The 21688-nt window shown below is 40.5% G+C and overlaps 1 protein-coding gene across 10 annotated transcripts in view; it reads left to right on the plus strand.

Moving 5' to 3' along the window:
* The window catches only part of LOC132872214 (probable E3 ubiquitin-protein ligase HECTD4), an 868395-nt gene that overhangs the window by 778611 nt on the left and 68096 nt on the right, over nucleotides 1-21688 (plus strand). For all 10 annotated transcript variants that reach the window (XR_009651396.1, XR_009651397.1, XM_060906858.1 and 7 more), the window contains exons 67-71: nucleotides 10921-11111; nucleotides 12688-12834; nucleotides 12942-13061; nucleotides 16967-17122; nucleotides 17213-17316. Coding sequence is in view for 8 of the 10 variants with exons in the window: in XM_060906858.1 (XP_060762841.1) it covers nucleotides 10921-11111; nucleotides 12688-12834; nucleotides 12942-13061; nucleotides 16967-17122; nucleotides 17213-17316 (718 nt within the window). In the remaining 2 variants the exon portion in view is untranslated. The remainder of the gene's footprint in view (nucleotides 1-10920; nucleotides 11112-12687; nucleotides 12835-12941; nucleotides 13062-16966; nucleotides 17123-17212; nucleotides 17317-21688) is intronic.

Here is a 21688-nt window from a genome sequence, read left to right on the forward strand (position 1 = left end):
TTCAATTACTCCAGGCATTATCTGTTTGAATAGATGTGTCGGTAAGGGATCTAGTACGCAAGTTGAGGCTTTTGATGTAGAGATTAATGAAAGTAATTCAGTTTCTTTTAGGGGAGTAAAACATTCTAACTGATGATCTGATACAGTTATATTGTTAACTACAAGGTCACTTTCATTGTCTAACCTTAAATTAGTAGTTTGAATTTTTTGTCGGATATTCTCAATTTTGTCATTAAAAAAAAATTCATGAAGTCGTTGCTACTACATACTGCAGGTGTGCATGTGTTGATAGTGGACTTATTCCTGGTTAATTTTGCTACAGTATTAAATAGGAATCTAGGATTATTTTTGTTATCTTCTATTAGGGAGGAGAAATATGTTGATCTCGCAGCACTAAGAGCTTTTCTATACTTCAGGAAGCTCTCCTTCCAAGCTAATTTGAACACTACCAATTTTGTTTGATGCCATTTACGTTCCAATTTTCGGGTGGTCTGTGCGAGTGTCATCATTATACCAGGGTGCTAATTTTTTGTCTCTGACCATTTTCCTTTTTAGAGGAGCTACATAATCTAAAGTATGGTGGAATGTTGACTCTAAGCATTCAGTTGCCTGATCAAGTTCTGCAGGGGCTGACAGTGACCCAATCAAAGTTGACAGCTCTGGGAGATCATTTATAAAGCTCTGTGCAGTAGTTGACGTGAAAGTACGTTTAATACAGTATCATGGTGAGGTGCATATATTATTACTCAGACATATTTTGAATGAGATGAGACAATGATCTGAGATAACTTCAGACTGTGGAAGTATGACTATATTGTCTATGTTTAATCTGAATGTTAGTATTAGATCAAGGGTGTGACCACCATTATGGGTCGGTCCTATGACATTCTGCTTAATCCCGACTGAATCTAAGATGGACACAAACGCTGTTTTTAAAGGGTCTTCTGGGTTATCGAAGTGAATATTAAAATCTCCGACAACTAAAGCTTTGTCTAAGGAAATAACCAGATCTGAGATAAAATCTGCAAATTCAGAAAGAAACTCAGAATATGGCCCCGGGGGCCTGTAAATAATAAGCAATGGAATTAACTGGGTAGACTTATTTTTCGAGGCTACATACATTATATGAGTATGAAGAACTTCAAATGTATTAAATTTATAACCAGGTTTGTGTGTTACACCTAGATAATCGTTATAAATAACCGCGACGCCTCCTCCTCTGCCAGTTAGACGAGGCTGGTGTATATAACTGTATCCAGGAGGACTCGCTTCATTTAATGCTATATATTCATTTGGCTTAATCCATGTTTCTGTTAAACACAGTACATTAAACTCCTGATCAGTAATGAGTTCATTAACCATTAGCGCTTTAGATGTAAGAGATCTAATATTTAATAGCCCCACCTTTAGATCAAAGGTGCTGGCAGCAGCTGTACAGTCAGTATGATCTAATTTTATATTGATTAGGTTACTGAAACGGCACGGTGGTGTAGTGGTTAGCGCTGTCGCCTCACAGCAAGAAGGTCCTGGGTTCGAGCCCCGGGGCCGGCGAGGGCCTTTCTGTGTGGAGTTTGCATGTTCTCCCCGTGTCCGCGTGGGTTTCCTCCGGGTGCTCCGGTTTCCCCCACAGTCCAAAGACATGCAGGTTAGGTTAACTGGTGATTCTAAATTGACCGTAGGTGTGAATGTGAGTGTGAATGGTTGTCTGTGTCTATGTGTCAGCCCTGTGATGACCTGGCGACTTGTCCAGGGTGTACCCCGCCTTTCGCCCGTAGTCAGCTGGGATAGGCTCCAGCTTGCCTGCGACCCTGTAGAAGGATAAAGCGGCTAGAGATAATGAGATGAGATGAGATGAGGTTACTGGAACAAACTCTCTGAAAATTTCTACCTTTTTGTTGAGCTCGGGGAACAGACACAGTCTCGATGTAGTGGGCCCTGAGTGACGACTCTGTGCAGCTAGCAGACAGTCGGTTTAGCCTGTTCGTCTGCTCCCTGGCCTTGGCTCTGGATTGTCAGAAATTAACTAGGCCTGTTCTGAGACTATGACCTATGCTGCAGGAAATGAGAGCAGCACCTTCCCGAGTGGGATGGAAACCATCCCGCCCTAACAGGCCAGCAGTGCCCTCAAAATTAGCCCAATTATCTATAAAGCCCACACTGTTTTCAGAGCACCACCTGGACAGCCAGAAGTTGAGCGACCATAACCTGCTGTAAGCTACATCGCCACGCCGCACCGCCGCCACAGGTGGATTTTAATCAAATAATTATGTGACTTCTGAAGTTAACTGGTTGGACCAGCTCTTATTTAGGAGTTTCATATGAAAGGGGATACCTATGCACCCTCCAGATTTATTTTTTGTTATCTTAATTATTGTTTGTTTCACAATTTAAAAAAAAAAAACATTTTGCACCTTTAAAGTGGTAGGCATGTTGTGCAAATCAATTGGTGCTTAACCCCCCCATTTGATTTACACAATATGCCTACCACTTTAAAGGTGCAATTTATTATTTTATTTATTTTTTTTAAATAATTGTGACACAAACAATAATTAAGATGGGGGGAAAAAGAAATCTGGAGTGTGCATAGGTATTCACCCCCTTTTGTATAAAACCCCTAAATAAGGGCTGATCCAACCAATTAGGTCTGTGAAGGTTCTCAGTCATCCAGGTCATCGTAGGTGCATTGTAGATGGCTGATAAGTGGTGTAGAGGTGGGCTGAGACACCACTTATCAGCCACCTACAAATGCAGTCCTTGGCGAACTTCCCAGAAACCTGAATACACATCCACACCAAGACTCAGCTGACTTCAGTGACTCACATGATGGCAGAGAGAGCCAACAACCCACAGATCACCCAAACGACCCTCTAGGCTCCTAATGCCATTCACATCTGGCCTCTAGTGACCCTAACACCTACAGGATGACTGAGAGGGTCAATGGGGTCATCATGTGACCTCAACGACTCTCCTTCGGCTTGCTTTTGGTCCACTAGAGAATAAATACCTGGGACTCCCCACTAGTCAGACAGAACTGAAGAAGCCTTTCGGATGAGAGGTGAAATGTCTTCAAGAATTTCAAGCAAGTCCAGTTCCCTTCTTTAGCACCTACGAGCCAACTAATTAACTTTATAAGTCACATAATTAGTTCAATAAGATCCACCTATGTGCAATCAAAGTGTCACATGATGTCTGATAAATCAACCTATTTTGGAAGGACCCTGACTCTGCAACACTACAAAGAAAGCAACATGAAAACCAAGGAGCACTCGAAACAGGTCAGAGACAAAGTTGTAGAGAAGTATAGATCAGGGTTGGGTTATAAAAAAAAATTATCCCAAAGTTTGAATAACCCACAGAACACCACTAAATCCATTAGAGCAAAATGGAAAGAATATGGCACCACTTCAAACCCGACAAGGCCGCCCACCAAAACTCTCAGACCAGGCTAGGCAGGCATTAATCAGAGATGCTATAAAGACACCAAAGATAACACTGAAAGAGCTGCAAAGATCCACAGCGGAGATGGGAATATCTGTCCATAGGACCACTTTAACCTGTACCCTCCACAGAGTAGGGCTTTATGGAAGAGTGGCCTGAAAAAAGCTATTGCTTAAAGAAAATAAAAAAAAAACCCTCCACATTTGGAGTTTGTCCAGCAGCATGTGGCAGACTCCCCAAACACATGGAAGATTATTCTCTGATCAGATGAAACTAAAATTGAACTTTTTGGCCATCATGGTAAACACCATGTGTGGCACAAACCCAACACTTCCCATCACCCTGAGAGCACCATTCTTCCAATGAAGCATGGTGGTGGCAGCATCATGCTGTGGGGATGTTTTTTTATCTGTAGGGACAGGAAAGCTGGTCAGGATTGAAGGAAAGATGTACTAAATACATGGCAGTTCTGGAGGAAAACCTGTTTGAGTCAGCCAGAGGTTTGAGACTGAGATAAAGGTTCACATTCCAGCAGGACAATGACCCTGAACATACTGCTAAAGCTACAGTGGAGTGGTTTAAAGGGAAACATTTAAATGTCTTTGAATGGCCTAGTCAATGAGCCCAGACCTCAATCCAATTGAGAATCTGTGGTAAAACTTGAAGATTGCTATTTACCAATGTAACTCGTATAGTTTCATATATAGTTTCAAGTTTATTGTAGCCATATCAACAGTATAAAAATACAGTTGCTAGGAATATACTTTGGTGTGCTCACAAATCCCAACAATACAATCAGACCAAACAAAAAACTAAGGGGGACAAGACAGAAAGACAAGCGGGCACATAACAGGGAATGACAACATACAAAAAAAAAATTGAAATGTGCATTGGATATGTAGAGTACAGCTGGTGGTACATAGTGCAAAATAAACAAGGGAGGTAGGTAGGCCAGGAAGTGGAGTAACTGTAAAGTGCTAGTGCATATTCAAGTAGCGGATGGCTTGTGGGTAGGTACTGTCCCTAAAACGTGAGGTGTTGCATGAGATGCTGCGGTACCTTCTCCCTGATGGTAGGAGTATAAATAGATAGTGTGCTGGATGAGTGTGGTCAGAGATGATGTTCTTGGCTTTCCTGGAAATTCTGGTGTTGTAATGTGAGTCTAAGGTGGGGAGACTATGGCCAATGATTTTGGAGGCCCTGCGTACCACCCTCTCCAGCTGTTGCTTATCTTGGCTGGTGGTACTGCCATACCAGACCAGGATGGAGAAGGTGAGCACGCTCTCAATAGTAGCACGGTAAAAGTGTAACATGCCTGCTTGACTGACCCCAAATTTCCTCAACTGTCGGAGGAAGTGTAATCTTTGGTGAGCTTTTGAAATGATGAGACTGGTGTTCAGGGTCCATGACAGGGACTGATGAATGGTGGTGCCTAAAAAACGAAAAGAGGAGACCCACTCCACTACCTGGCCATTAATACAGATGGGGATGTGCTGGCCTGCCTTTTTCCTGAAGTCCACTATGAGTTCTTTGGTTTTGGATATGTTAAGTATAAGGTTATTGACTACACACCACTGCACTAGATGTTTGATCTCATCGCGATATGATGTTTCATCCCCGTCACGTATGAGGCCTATAACAGTGGTGTCGTCTGCAAATTTTAGAAGTTTGACAGATGGAGAATTAGATATACAGTTGTTGGTGTATAGGGAGAATAACAGCGGTGACAACACACAACCTTGTGGCGCGCCGGTGTTCAGAGTCTTGGTTGATGAAATATTGTTCTGGGTTCTAACACACTGTTCTGTTAGATAAAAAGTTGAGTAGCCACTGACAGTGAGGGGTTGACACCCATGGACAGGAGAGAGTTATACAGTCTGATAGGCAGGATAGTGTTGAAAGCTGAGCTAAAATCAATAAACAGGACACGAGCATAGGTGGACTTACAGTCAAAGTGCTGTAGAATGAAGTGGGTGCAAAGTGAGACAGCGTCATCCACTCCCCTATTTGCCCTGTAGGCAAATTGGTGAGGGTCCAGTGTAATGTGTGACAGGAATCTACAGACTAAGTGTTTAAACACTTTCATGACAACAGAAGTGAGAGCGACAGGCCTATAATCATTAAGACAGGTAATGTTGGTTTTTTGGGCACCGGAATGATCATAGCTGATTTAAAACATGCAGGCACAGTAGTACTGTTCAGAGACCAGTTAAAAATATAACTGAGAATAGGAGCAAGTTCGTTAGCACAGTTCTTAAGTGTAGCTGGTGTCACACCATCAGGGCTGGCTGCCTTGTTGGTGTTCTGGCGCCATAGCAGTCTGCGCACATCGTGCTCTGTGATGGAAAGGGGAGTGTGTGTGTGCCCCACACCCAGCGGGTGAGGTAGGGCGCTTGTCTGGGCACTGGTGTCGTCAAAGCGGCAGAAAAAAATCATTAAGCCGCTCTGGTAAGGAGAGGTCACAGTCCAGGATATGGTGTTTCACCTTATAGTCTGTGATTTCCTGGAGGCCCCGCCAGACCCCCTTAATGTTATTGTCTTGCAGTTTATTTTCAAGTTTGTTTCTGTAGTTGTGTTTTGCTGTGTTTACGGCTTTCTGTAGTCTGTATTTGAGAAGTTTGTATTGCTCTCTGTCCCCACTCTTATAAGCGTCATTTTTTTCCTTACAGAGGCACTTAACTTCCCGGTTAAACCAGGGTTTGTTGTTATTGTAGTCTTTGAGGAGATGCAAACAGACTCACAGAAACAGATGTAAGACATAATGCAGTCAGTGAAAAAGTCAATATTGTTCGAGTCAGCAGCAAACATGCCCCAGTCAGTGATATCAAAACAGTCTCGTAGCATATCTATAGCCACAGGAGAGCTCCTCTTGACCCTCATAGTCTTTGGTTTCGAGGTCTTAAGTCTCTGTCTGTACTTAGGAACAAGAAATATTTTGTTGTGATCAGACTCACCAATTGGGGCTCTAACTAGAGCCTGGTACGCCTCCGGTATGGAGGAGTAGCACTGGTCGAGTGTTTTATCCAGCCTGGTGGGGATGTGAATCTGTGGTTTGTATCTGGGAAGTGTTTTCTTCATGGAGACATGGTTGAAGTCCCCAAGCACCAGAATAACCGAGTCCGGGTTGGAGTTTTCCGCGGTGTGGACGTGATCGGCTAGTTGCTGTGAGGCTGAAGCTGCCACTGCACTCGGAGGAATATAGGCTGCACACAGGATGATGGAAGAAACTTCCCTTGGCGAGTAGAAGGAGATACACCTCACCACGAGATGCTCCAAGTCGAGTGAGCAGCCGGACGAAAGGGTTTTGGTATCAGTACACCAGTTCTGGTTGATGTAGATACCGACACCTCCGCCGCGCTGCTTCTTGGAGTCTCTAGTGCGATCAGCTCGGTGGAACATGAATCCCTCCTGATGAAGCGCCGCGTCAGGGATGTTTGCAGTCAGCCAGGTTTCTGTCAGACATATGGCAGCACAGTCTCTGAAGTCCCGTTGGGAGAGGATAAGGGAGGTGAGCTCGTCCTTCTTGTTTGCTAACGAGCGGACGTTAGATAGGATGAGGCTCGGCAAAGATAGTCTGTGGCCCCGGCGTCTCAGCCGAGCTAGCGCCCCTCCTCTTTTACCTCTCTTCCTCGGCGGGTGTTTCAGTCACCCACGGGAAAGATTTGGTGGTAGATCCAAGACGATTGACTGTGGAACTGGCATAATGTCCCGAACGTGAAGGAGTTCCGTTCTGTCATAACGAATTAGTCCATTGCACGATTCCGGAAGAACACAAAACAGCATAAACAGAAAACAAACAAGGAGCAACACCGAGTCGCCATAGTACGGCGCCATCTCATCTAACTTGAAGGATTTGGAGCAATTTTGCCTTGGGGAATGAGCAAAAATCGAACTGTCTAGATGTGCTAAGCTAATAGAAACATACCCCAACAGACTTGCAGCTGTAATTGCAGCAAAATGTGGCTCTACAAAGTATCAACTTGGGGGGGTGAATACCTATATACACACCAGATTTCTGGGGGGTTTTCGTCTTAATTTTTTTCATCTTATTGTTTGTGTCACAATAAATTAAAAAAAAAAAACAATTTGAATCTTTAAAGTGGTAGGTAAATCAAATGGCACTAACCCCCAAAAATCCATTTTAATTCCAGCTTGTGATGTGACAAAACTGGACAAACACCAAGGGGGATGAATACTTTTGCAATACACTGTAAATTAATTCTGTAAACTTTGTGTTGTAATCACATTTATAGTAATAATTTAGATGTGATGATAAAGGCTTCGAGATGGGCAGCATGGTGGTGCAGTGGTTTGCACTGTCGCCTCACAGCAAAAAGGTTCTGGGTTCGAACCTCATGGAATTTGCATGTTCTCACCGTGTTTGCGTGGCTTTCCTCCAGGTGCTCCGGTTTCCTACCATATGTCAAAGACATGCAGATTAGGTAAAAATACCCAGCCACTGGGGATGCGTAAGCCCCAAGCCCAGATAGTTTGGGGAGGGTTGCGTCAAGAAGAACAACTGATGTAAAAACCTATGTCAAATCAAATATGCGGATCATGATGTGTGGCAACCCCTAATGAGAGCAGTCAATAAAAATTGTTGAAGGCTTCAAGAGTCTAGAAATTTTTGGTTTAGGTACCTTGAAAGTACTTGAGTTTTACTCTTAAATAGCAAACACTGACATGCAAGGTAATTCATTATAGCATACTTGCATAAGGCAGATCTATTCAAGCTACAATTTAAGAGTCTATAATTATACTAAGCCTGATCTATTTATAGACCCCTTGCACTGACGTCACATTTGTTAGCAACTGTCGCTACCTTAGATTTGGGGGACAAGCGAACTTTGTTTACATACTGAAGCCAAGCTAAGATGTCCGACATCCGTTGCAGTTGTCCAAAGAAAACTACAGCTAAAAAAGCTCTACTACCGGATTACTTGGATAATCTTAGTCAAAAAGAAGCGAAGGATAGATATACATAGAAATTAGAGTTTATTAGCGGTTATGATCCATACAACATTCCTCGAAACAATTGGAGTGACTGTGCAGATTTGTGGCCTTGTGTTAGCGTTAGCTACATATTGGGATATACCTTCTTTTTCCCCGAAGAGTCCCGACATGGTAGAACAGTTTAAAAAAAAAAAAAAAAACTACAAAAGCAAGAAAACCTTCTTTGTGTAAAGACTTTTTCCCAACATCAGCTTTTGGGAACAGAATGTTGTGAAAGCCAAAGCATTTACTCTCAAAGGACTACTACCTGAACTGTGGGCTAGATGGTATTCCAGACCCTCCATGTCTCAACAACCCCAAGGGCATCTAGTTACAGAGCTATTTGCAGTCTATCATTTATACATTTGATACGTATTATTGTTAAAACAATATCTGAAGTGTTATCATTTGTAAAATAATAAAAATACCTTGCTCTAGACTTTCGAACAATATTTAAAGATTTTTTAATTTTACCTAATAGTGGATGGTACAATAATTACAAACGCTAACAGAATCCGCACATTCCAATTGTAGCTATAGTCATATAGTAACGATAGTTGTCCTTGTACTGTAATAATAATAATAATAATAATTTCAATAAACGGTTAATGTTCAGTTCCCTCTTCTTTTATTCTCTCTTCAAAAGGCACAACTGTGTCACACAGGTTGATGAGTGTGTAACAGACAATAACAATTTTATCCAAAATAGTTTTTCCTGCCTTAGTAAATTTATTTCCATTTCACTTGCATGCAGCTGTTCTCAAGTGAAGTCTGTTTGTATAGAACACCCTCGAACTGTAGGTTCATTACTACACTCTGGCTCCATGGTGACATTTTGCACAGGACTGGGTTCCTTTGATAACAGAAACAAAGCTTCAGCACTCTCTGTTCTTAATCTTTTCTGTTCTTTCATAATATATTGTGCATGTCGCTTCTTGTTGGATTTTTTACAGAGTTATGTCTGCATTGTTTGCTTGGGTTTTCCATGTCAAATAAGGAAGTTGGTTCATCTGTAAGAAAATAATTTGATTTTATTTGAACACTTTCATGAAGAAGGTAACTCGAATGCGAGCAGAAATAAATCGAGATTCTTAAGCAAACTCTTCCATACTCACTTCCGACTTTCTATTTTTTAAAAATACCTTTTAAATACAATCGCGAATTTTTCTGGAGTTTTCAGGCTTTGCTCCTCTTGTCGTATTCTCTATAACCACGCATTTCTTCGTTGTTCTTAAAGCATTTGCTTCTCTTTGTTAAAATTTTTCTTGATAGCAGGGAGACAGTATTACCTTTTATCTATCTCTCTGTTTGAACAATTTGAACAACCAAAAACGGTGCAAAAATGTACCATATTGAAGACAGATTAAGCCTTGCTTACATGAAAGATGATGTCTGTTTGACCCCCAGATGAAATTATTACGTGATGCATGATGTCATGTGCAAGTGGTACCAGAGGTTTTCTTAAAATGGAGTTAGTACCATTTAGAAAAAGGTGTAATCTCTGGACCTGTGGTGAGTCAAAATCCCTCCCACTATCCTGATGTGTATTTGTATACATTTTCAGCATTCTCATTTACATGTGAAAGCCTTCCCTCAACTTCAGGGCTGGGGACTCAACTGCCAAGCTTCTTTACATCAATTTCTGGCAGCTCTTGGTAGTTTTCTGTGTTGCCTACAAATTTCTGTGAACAGTTGTTAACCTGCACTTCCGTGACAATTTATAGTACTGTTTACTGATATAAATCCCACTTTTCATGCAGTAATATCACAAACACCTCGTACCAACTGGCAAGCAGGGTGGTGGAAGGGTATTTGGGCTTGTTTTATAGCTACAGGGACCTGGGAAACTTTGAGACAATGATGAACTCCACTTAATACCAGAATATTCTTGAGACAAATGTGAGGCCATCTGTTCAGCAACTTGAGCTGGGCCAAAATTGGAATATGCAGCAGGACCATGATCCCAAGCACACCAGCACAGTTAATATCTGAATGGCTCAAGATGAAGAAAAATCAAAGTATTGGAATGGCCAAGTCAGAGTCCAGACTTCAACTCACATGAGATGCTGCTGGCAGGATCTTAACAGAGCTATGCATAAGTGAATGCCCTCAATCATCATTGAACTGAAGCAGTGTTGTAAAGAAGAGTGGGCTAAAACAATGTGAGACACTAATAAACTCCTACAGAAAGCATTTACTTCAAGTCATTGCTGCTAAAGGTGGTCCTACTGATGTGTTACTGAATTGAATGTTAATTAATTATAGATTGTACTTATGTTGGTTTGCTTTTGGGGGAAAATTACGTTAAAATCTTGTCTGTTTTGTTGTTGTTGTCATAACCTAAGGGGTTTTGTTTGTTTTTAGAAATTGGTGAGGACCACACAATTGTTATTTAGGCCTTGATATATAAAAGCATAGAATTTAAAAAGGGTGTACATTCTTTTTCCCACAACTGTAAACCATAAACATTTCTGTTGTTGTATTCTGTAGATGCTCATGCATTGATACTCGGCAAGCTCAGAAAACTAGCAGAAAATGGACCTTGGAAATGGATGTTGCTCTAGTCCAGTATGTGAATCGCCTCTGTCGCCACCTAGCAGTAACTCCTGCCCGCCTCCACCCTCATGAAGTGTACCTCGACCCTGCAGATATAGCAGACCCACGAGTTTCATGCCTGCTAAGTAAGACTTTCTGTTCAGTTAGTACAGCTTGAGTGGAGGACTAGTGTAGGAGTGTATGATGATTTTACGTGAATGAGTAAAATATCTCCACAAGCAGCTTTTACAGAGAGCTCATGTACGGTACATTGATACTAAAAACATTTCTGTCAGTTGCACTAAAATACTCAGGCATGACACACCATGTTTTTATGAATTCAATTTGCTATCCCAATGTGCATTCTCCCCGACAGACACACAAACAAACAACAGTCAAGAGTAGGCAGTGCCTAAGTGTGCACTTTATCATTTTTTGGCAACACAGTAGCAAGGCTGATAATATGAGGGAGTTCATACCTCTCAAAAGGAATCATGGAGACGGGTAATAGAAAACCTGTAAAATATGGAAGAAACCTTGAGTTGTGTCAAACCCCACAGAAAAAGCTCTCCACACTTTTCCTTTTGTCCTTTTATTGTTATTGGTGTCTTTGACACATACATTAATATAAAACATTTTTAAAAAATCTACTCAAACAGAAGGGGGGGGGGGTCTGTATGTATGTATGTGAATTACTCCTGAGTGCTGTGCTCTGTATTGTGGAGTTTTGGCGCTTGCTTTTCTCTCTTGAGCATTTGTGGAGTTATCACCAAATTGCACCACTGGCTGTCAGTGTTTAATTTACATTTCAGCAATGCAGTGAGTGTCAGTCACCATACTTTTCCTTTGTGAACACAATGAATAACAAAATGCATAAAGCATAATGTTCCTCTAGTTTTGACTTCTCTTATGCAGTCAGGCTAAACATTCCTTTCCAGAATTGAGCAGCAGAACAAAATGCATTACTGAGTCCACTGTGACCGAGATGACACTCTGCAGTGTGGCAGTATTTTGAAACAAACTTCTTTTGTTGGTCTGCTTTTAAAAAAAAAAAAGGGGGGGGGGGGGGGTGCTGCATTTATGGCCATAAGACTGCAACAAAGGCAAAAAAAAAAAAAAACTAAAAAAACCCAGCTATGAGAGTTAGTGCCTAAAATTCTACATTGGTTATGTGGAACTCCTGGATTTTACATGCGCCAAAGCAAAACAGTGACTGGCATGCCAAGAAAACACCAATTTGATTTCATGTACTTTTGATTGAATACTTTTTTAGAAATATGCTTTCCATGCGTGTTTCTTTTCAATTTAGAAATAAACTACATTTAAAAAATATATATATATTTTTTTGAAAACTTATTTTGGCCATAGTGTCAGTTATACTTTTTCACTGAGGTTGTTTCCTTGTAGAGCTATATTTTCATCAGTAGGCAAATTACTTAGTAACTTGCAAAACAGTCTGAAAAACCAACATGAAAAATAGTTGATGATATCCTGGATCATGAACCAGCCTGAAAAAAATGTGACATTTTGCCAGATTCCCCATCCTAGGACTAATACATATTCATAGGAATTATTCATAAGAACATTTCATGATATTTTGGGTTAGATATATTTGGATGAAACTGCTTTTTTTTCTTAAACTGTTGAAATGATATATGCATTAGTGTTAAATTTCAGTGAAACAAGTTTTTGTTCTCAAATAATATTAATTTTATTTTGTAGGTGTGCCTGTTGAAAGTTTGCGTCTGCGCTTTGCCCTACTGCAGTCCCTTAATAACACCCTGGAGGGTTTTTTTCTGCCACTTGTGGAGCTAAGGCAGACGCATACCTATCAGAACAGTATTGCTACCCTGCTATGTGAGGCTAAAGGTCTGCTGCTACATATGTTCAAGGAACTAAGTTACCAAGTAAATTTCTTTTAAAGGGAAATCTCTCCTCACATTTCTTTTGTTTCTTCCGTTTTATATCTCTTTCAGGCCTTATTTTTTATGACACGAAAGTAGCCATTATGAACAAGGTGCTGAATGCAACAGTACAACGCACTACTGACCATGCTGCCCCAGAGATCACATTGGATCCTCTGGAGATAGTGGGAGGTACGGTATGCAGAGCATTTACTTTCACTCTTTCATATTTTTGTTTGTATTCAAAGCAACTTTAAATGGAAGAAGGATACAATCAAAGATCAGTTAGTTAGGTGACCTGCTCAATGGCCGAAAAGTCATGGGACGTGAACCCTACAGCCCAAAGCAAGAAAGTATGTTCACATCATGGGGGTAGGGGTGAGCTGCTGCAGCTTAAAATGCATATTCTGGACCAATTTCGTTTTTTTAATATGAAATTATGTCCCTTTATTCACTCATCCAGAAGGGTAATTTTGCACAAGGCCATCTGTCTACAGCAGAAAAAAAAAAAAAACGTGTCTGGAAAAATCCCAAGGGATTCGTGACGTTATCAGCAGAAGCGCAAGCAGGCTACGCGAGCTTTGCACGGTTTAAGTGCACAGCCTGTGTAGACCAAGCGCTCCCATTTCTTTCTCATTGTCCGGTCTTTTGGAAAACGATGAGTACTAATCCCATCAAGATTGGTGTTGCTACACCCTCCTACGATACATCTGTTAACCATTTTAATAATTACGTGATAACATTGAGGAAATTTGCAGAAAACCACCAAGTCGTTTTCTCATAAATAAACCAGCGCTGACGTAGGATTCAGAGGGAGGATCAAAATCAAACAGGATCAAAATCACAGCATGATCAAATGTCCGAAACATTTTTCTTAAATAGTATATTTCCTGTTTGAAGCAAATTTTAAGGGCATTTGAGGTATTAAATGTGAGTAAGAAATTGGGTTGGTTCGATACCATAATGTTGGGTTTGGTATGATACCTGGCATGGTGGAACGGTAACGTGCTGTTTAAATACTCATTGTGAAAAGAGTGACGCTGCATAAGTGAAAAGAGTGACTTCCTCCTTCTGTCTATGGATGACAGGAGTAGAAAGAAGGATTTATAAGTAAGCTAATTTTGCAAACATCTGACTAAAGCTATTTCTCTAGCCTTGTTATTATTTAATTCATGAATTGATTAAGGATAGACGGCTAAGTAGGCTAAGAAGACAAATGGCAGCCTTAGTACTATCATCAGAGTGGCTAACCTGCCAGTTAGCCCCGTGTAGTCGTAGGCTGGCTAAACTTGTGTTATAAGTGGGCTAGTCTATTAGCTAGATTTAAGATGGGAAATATCGTGAATAAACTAAGTATAGACAAAGTTTGGTATCTATCATTTAGATAATCTTATTTTCAATTTATGTGATCATGTGCACCTTCCATTCATGTACAAATTGGGATGTACATGCATCAAATGTTTCTTCAGGTTAGATGTATTGCCTCCTCCTGCCACACATGATTTGAGGCAGCATTTGCACAAAGGTGGAGAAGGGGATTCCACCTCTCCACTGTCACTTGCCCTAAAAGCAAAATATCGCCATATGAAGTGAAGTCACTTATTTATGCAGCACATTTAAAACAACCTACAGGTTGGTCCAAAGTGCTTTACATATCTCTGAGATCCTTGTTTCTTGACAAGTTTCAGTAATCTAATGTCAGTATTTCGTTCAGCAGCTGCCAAATCCATAGCATCTTCCCAAAATTAACTAGATAACTCATTGAAGCATTGTGACATGGTCACTGGTCAGAGGGAGAGAGATCTTCCATTCTTAGTGTTAGACTTATGTTATGCCCACAATCTGCCAGCTTAGTCTTAAAGGGCAGGGGAAAGAGCAAACTCTTAAAGGCACATTTCTAAGTATAGTGAAAAAAAAGCAGCAAAATGCACTAATGTAAACTACTGAAATTGTGAAATGATGATACTGTACCATTTCAAATGTCAAATTTACCAGTAACCCTGAATTACCGGTAATTGGAGCAACCCTAGTCACAAGTAGGACTAGACTTGGACTTGATGGAGGCATTCCTGTCAACAGAGTTGCCGTCGAGTTCTACTTGTTCCTCACATCAAGTACAGTCTCTCTACCACTTCTGTTGTAAGATACATTGCAAAGATTTAAAGTGAATTTAAAAGTGATTTAAATGAATATATATCATTAGTAACAACCAAAATTAATTAATAGAGCAGGGGGAAAATAATATTAATTTTATTATCAAGCACAAAACTTACGGTGTGAATGTGAGTGTGAATGGTTGTCTGTGTCTATGTGTCAGCCCTGTGATGACCTGGCGACTTGTCCAGGGTGTACCCCGCCTTTCGCCCATAGTCAGCTGGGATAGGCTCCAGCTTGCCTGCGACCCTATAGAACAGGATAAAGCAGCTAGAGGTAATGAGAATGAGAAGCACAAAACTCGATAAATGCCTTAGGGCTAATCTCACATGACGTCACGCATGGAACCTCTGTTATCTGGGTCATTTCGGTCTGACTCCATGCTTGTTTACTCGCTGAAATTGGATATTCTTGTTGGAGGAATCTTAAAAAAATAACGATGGGAAAGCGCTACGTTGTGTTTGGATGTTCAAATCCATATACAACAGGACATTCAGTTCACGAATTTCCGAGAAATGACACTAATCTAAAGCGACAGCGGGTGAAGTTTGTGCAAATGAAGCAGGCAGGTTTCATGTCACCGACTAATAATAAATCTGATTCATCAAGTGTCCATCACCCCCAGAATGACCACATGGGAATTACTGGAACAAAAAGGAAACCCATTTATTTAATAAATGACATTTGATCTGACATTTGGACAGTTCGTCGATTCCCCTATTATCTCACACACAGTGCACCAGATGCAGGATTATCAGCAACATTTACACGCTCGCAACATCCAATCTTATCGTATCTGATGCGCTTTTACAGGAAGAAAAATGCGTGTGCAACCATCGTTAATTATTAACTAAAATGTGTTAAATGCTCTCAGATTGCAATATTGCAAGACTCAATTTGTTTTTAGTTTTGTTCAGGAAAACATGATGAAAGGTAACCACCGTGTTCTGCACATCTCTCTCTCGCTCTATCCATCTCGCGCACTACAGAGGAAGACTGTCATGAACTGAGTGAACTGGCAGTTTCTCGTCTTGGAGGCTTGAAAAAAATAACCATTTACTCCGGAATATCTTTGATAATCATCTGCCCCTTCATTCAACATATAAGAATCCCAGTCACTATCAGAATTCTCTCCAAAACGTGATTCCATATCAAGACTCGTCTAACCACTGCTGCGCACATGAACAAAATTGATACCTGAATTGTTACACGTGTGACATCACGCGCCCCTTTGGGATCTTACGGTTCAGTCTTGGCCGATTCCATGAAAATCAGCTGATCGTATTGATTTTCCATTAATTTATGGCCTTTTGGATAAGCTGTGGTTCGAAAATACATGGTCAATCAACATAATGATTGTTGCTTTGTACAAGGAAAAAAAAGTGGGGTTTAGAGGCATTACATACACTTTAAAAGGGGAAAGGAGGATTGAGTAAACAATGTCCGTCCATCAGAAATACAGATAGATTGGATGCTGGATGAATGTATGTCGTCGATTCTCAGCTGAATATCACAAGATTCCTCTAAGAGTTCATAGTTTAGATAGTCACCTGTAGGATAAGTCAAGCATGATGGCCTCTCAACTACGTCATTATTAAGGTTTGCCTGCTGTACTGAAATCTTTGGGCACAAGCTGCTACTGGTCTTCACATACTACCGGTTGCCATGTCATCACGATTAGGGCATGGCTAGTCCGAGTGCAGACTAGATGTAGAGCACTTACAAAACCATCAAATTTGACTACAAATTGGAAGTATTTAGGACTTGTGAATATTTAGAACTTGTATATGAATGGCATTCAGATAGTGAATCATTGTCCATTGCTTATGCCATATTAGGGATAATTGGCTCAACATCTACAATCTTGCAGGGCTCCAGATGACGCTGGCACTGCCCCATGTTCATATTTTTAATTGTCTTTTAATATGCATCTTTGTGTCCAGGTGAGATCTACTCCTCAGAGAATACCTACTTCTGCCAGGCAGCTCGGCAGCTGTCTAATGTTCCCTCATCTCAGCTGTGTGTGAAACTAGCTAGTGGAGGAGACCCCACTTATGCCTTCAACATCCGCTTTACTGGAGAAGAAGTTCATGGCACTAGTCAGAATTCAAACACAGTACAGTTCTCATGCACCCCCATTCACTTAATTTAAATTAATATTTATATTAAAATATTGTACTTTTCCATAGGTGGTTCATTTCGACACTTCCTGTGGCAAGTATGCAAGGAGTTGCAAAGCAACAGCCTGTCTTTGCTTCTGCCATGCCCCAGCTCTGCCAGTAATCGCAGCAAGGTATGTAGTGCTCAGCGTCCTGCATTGTACTCTGTGTGAGGGAAATGAAAAAGGGCTGTTGGTGTTTTACAAGTATCTTGTAATGTTGAGCAAGGGATAAAACAGGCAGTGATCTCTGACTCCTTAAGTTCATCTTCTTGCAGTTTTACAGGTTTGTCCTCCAATTATAGGTAATTCAAACTTATAAATTAAAAAACTGGTTAATGAAAGAAACTACAATGGTGCTTGAAAGTTTGTGAACCCTTTAGAATTTTCTACATTTTTGCATAAATATGACCTAAAACAACAGATTTTCACACAAGTCCTGAAAGTAGATAAAGAGAACCCAGTTAAACAAATGAGACAAAAATATCATACTTGGTCATTTATTTATTGAGGAAAATTATCCAATATTAACATATCTGTGAGTGGCAAAAATATGTGAACCCTTGCTTTCAGTATTTGGTGTGACCCCCTTGTGCAACAATAACTGCAACTAAACGTTTCTGGTAACTGTTGATCAGTGCTGCACACCGGCTTGGAGGAATTTTAGCCCATTCCTCCATACAGAACAGCTTCAACTCTGGGATGTTGGTGGGTTTTGTCACATGAACTGCTCGCTTCAGGTCCTTCCACAACATTTCGATTGGATTAAGGTCAGGACTTTGACTTGGCCATTCCAAAACATTAACTTTATTCTTCTTTAACCATTCTTTGGTAGAACGACTTGTGTGCTTAGGGTCATTGTCTTGCTGCATGACCCACCTTCTCTTGAGATTCAGTTCATGATGTCCTGACGTTTTCCTTTAGAATTTGCTGGTATAATTCAGAATTCATTGTTCCATCAATGATGGCAAGCCGTCCTGGCCCAGATACAGCAAAACAGGCCCAAACCATGATACTACCACCACCATGTTTCACAGATTGGATAAGGTTCTTATGCTGGAATGCAGTGTTTTCCTTTCTCCAAACATAACGCTTCTCATTTAAACCAAACAGTTCTATTTTGGTCTCATCCGTCCACAAAACATTTTTCCAATAGCCTTCTGGCTTGTCCACGTGATCTTAAGCAAACTGCAGACGAGCAGCAATGATCTTTTTGGAGAGCAGTGGCTTTCTCCTTGCAACCCTGCCATGCACACCATTGTTGTTCAGTGTTCTCCTGATGGTGGACTCACGAACATTAACATTAGCCAATGTGAGAGAGGCCTTCAGTTGCTTAGAAGTTACCCTGAGGTCCTTTGTGACCTTGCCAACTATTGCACGCCTTGCTCTTGGAGTGATCTTTGTGATTCGACCACTCCTGGGAGGGTAACAATGGTCTTGAATTTGCTCCATTTGTACACAATCTGTCTGATTGTGGATTGGTGGAGTCCAAACTCTTTAGAGATGGTTTTGTAAGCTTTTCCAGCCTGATGAGCATCAACAACGCTTCTTCTGAGGTCCTCAGAAATCTCCTTTGTTCGTGCCATGATACACTTTCACAAAACATGCATTGTGAAGATCAGACTTTGATAGATCCCTGTTCTTTAAATAAAAGAGGGTGCCCACTCACACTTGATTTGAAAACACCTCTCTAATTTCACCTTCAAATTAACTGCTAATCCTAGAGGTTCACATACTTTTGCCACTCACAGATATGTAATATTGGATCATTTTCCTCAATAAATAAATGACCAAGTATAGTATGTTTGTCTCATTTATTTAACTGGGTTCACTTTATCTACTTTTAGGACTTGTGTGAAAATCTGATGTTTTAGGTCATATTTTTGCAGAAATATAGAAAATACTATAGGGTTCACAAACTTACTATTAGGGGTGGTGGAGGTGTGGTGAGATAGGATCCAAAGGCAGAACACAGACAGTTATCCAATAAATAAGGTGATTTAATCCAGGGAAAAAGGGCATGGCAAAAAGGTAAACAAACAGGACAAACAAATGGCAAAAATAGTCCGGGAAAAAAAAAAAAAAAGACAAAACTTGACAAAAACATGACAGGCAAGGGCAAAAATGCTAGTGCAAAAAAAAACCATGAACAAGAAAAAAAACCTTAGTGGGGAAAAAAAAAAAAAAAAAAAAAAAAAAAAAAACATGAACCAGAAAAATAGCTAGAGCAAACAACCATGAGACGCAAAAAGACACAAACGACTAGAGTAGCAAACGAGACGTTCTGGCAAAGTCAGAGTCTGAGAACCATAGATATACATAGAAGACTAGATGCCTCGTCCCCGTTGCCCGTCAATGAAGTCGAACGTCCGCACATGGCGGCCATCTTACCTCAGACAGCTGGCTTACCCATTACATTGTGTTGGTAGCGATATGTACTTTTCAGATGACTGTAACTTCCTCAAATTTCAATCGATATTCAAATGGTTTGGTTTGTTATATAAAAAAAAAACGGAAGTATGTATTTATGATATTAATGATGAATAATCATTTTATGTTTAAAAAAAAATACATGCTGAAATTCCTATGCTGTGAGAAGCCTAACACTGCATACTTATGGATAACTGCGGCCTTAGGACAAATAACCATACAATTTATTTCCAATTTTTAGTGAAAATATTTTTACATGTGATAGGGCCGTAGGGGAAGCTAAAGTTAAATAAACAGCTTACCTCACTTCTGAAACTTCAGAAATACTTCATCCACCTCAAAAACCTAATGCACTCACATCATAGCATAATAACAAATGGAAACTCACATCATAGCATAATAACAAATGCACTGCCCGAGTAAGTAATAGTATAAAACAGTGACAGCGACTCACGGTAGTTTGTGACAAAAAAAAGCATTTAATTAATCACGTGGTTATACTTCCAAGGATAAAAATATATCTTTACATTTACAAAAAGAACATTCAAAGCTGATCATCATGTCAAAGTCAATATATGTTAGCACAGAAGATTGAAATTTAATTTGACCATGTGCAGTTAAAATAAAACTAAACATACTGATATAAACATCTACAATTAAAACACACAGACACACACATCATCTTGTCATCAAAGTCAGTACTTTGATTTCCTGTAAATCATAATGTGAGTGCTGGGCTGTGCTTGCGTGAGTCTTCATACCCCTTGAAAATTTTTATACTGTATATTTGGCTAATGCCCTTTAAACAGTACTGCTTTGTTGTGCTTCTGTCTCATGCTGTTGTTCTGGAAGGAAAGGGTTGTCATCTTGGCAATGTGGTGGAGTCTAAGCTTAAAAAATAGGGACACAACCGGTGTTTTCAATTAACCAACCCGAAAATGAAAACCATGTGCAAGTGCAACTTCAGTTATTGAAAATATTAATCTCATGACCTTCCATGTAAAATTACTTGGTGCTACGAGCTAGCCTAGCATGAAACACAACTTTGACTAAAAGCTGCAGTAAGTTGTTTTTGAAGAGAAAAGGTACGATTTTAGCATGTTCAAGCACCCAGAATTACAGCCACATTAATAATGTTTTACGAAATCAAACCATTTGTATATACGTCAAAATTTCAGCGAGATAAGAGTATAAACATTTAAGCACCTCAATGGTCTTACCTCAGTTTACCACAAATTCTGTGGAAAAGCTTGTCTGTGGTAAGATGGCCGCCCTGTGCGGCCGTCCTGGAATACGCGGTGAGGGATCTAGTCTTCTATGTATATCTATGCTGAGAACGGCGTATTTATAAGCAGCAGTGAAAACCAGGAAGTGAATACAGGTGAGATGGAATTCCCGTCCTGGATCCGGATCGGCACTGGCGTGAGAGATCCATACTCTCCGGAGTGGATGTCCGGGGCGGAGCTTGACACTTTCAAGCACCACTGTACTTGACATTCAATGTAGAAGCATGCACGATAATCTCATTTTCTCAGGAATCTCTGAAAATCAACAGGACAACCCAGAAAACGCAATTCATGCACACTGCACTGAAACTTCCATCAGATGCGATCGAAAAAAATAACTTTCTACTGGGTCCATCGCCTCGGAGCGCAGGGTAAAGGAAACGGTCCTCGCCCTATTATAGCAAAGTTTGAACATTTTAAACACAAGGAACTAACTAAAAGTAAGCGGAAAGAGCGAAAAGGCACAAACTCAGTGACCAATTCCCTAAAGAAATAAATGAACAAAGGAAAAAAAACTGTTCCCAATTATGAAACAGCAAAGGGGAACCGCGCCTCAATTATCGTGGACAAAATCTACTAGTGCAGGGCTTTTCAAAGTGTGGGGTGCGCCTCCCCTAGGGGGTGCCAGAGTTCTTCGGGGGGGGGGGGGGGGGGCGCAACGTCAGGAAAAATAAACCAGAATAAGTTACTATTGCGGACATTTAGCGAACTTCAGCTAGCCTTTGCCAGAGACAAAATGGATCGATTTTTAGTACCTAAAGCTACAGTGAGTGAGGAGACAGAGTCTAGGC

The sequence above is a fragment of the Neoarius graeffei genome, chromosome 24 (assembly GCF_027579695.1).
Source record: "Neoarius graeffei isolate fNeoGra1 chromosome 24, fNeoGra1.pri, whole genome shotgun sequence".
NCBI lineage: Eukaryota > Metazoa > Chordata > Actinopteri > Siluriformes > Ariidae > Neoarius > Neoarius graeffei.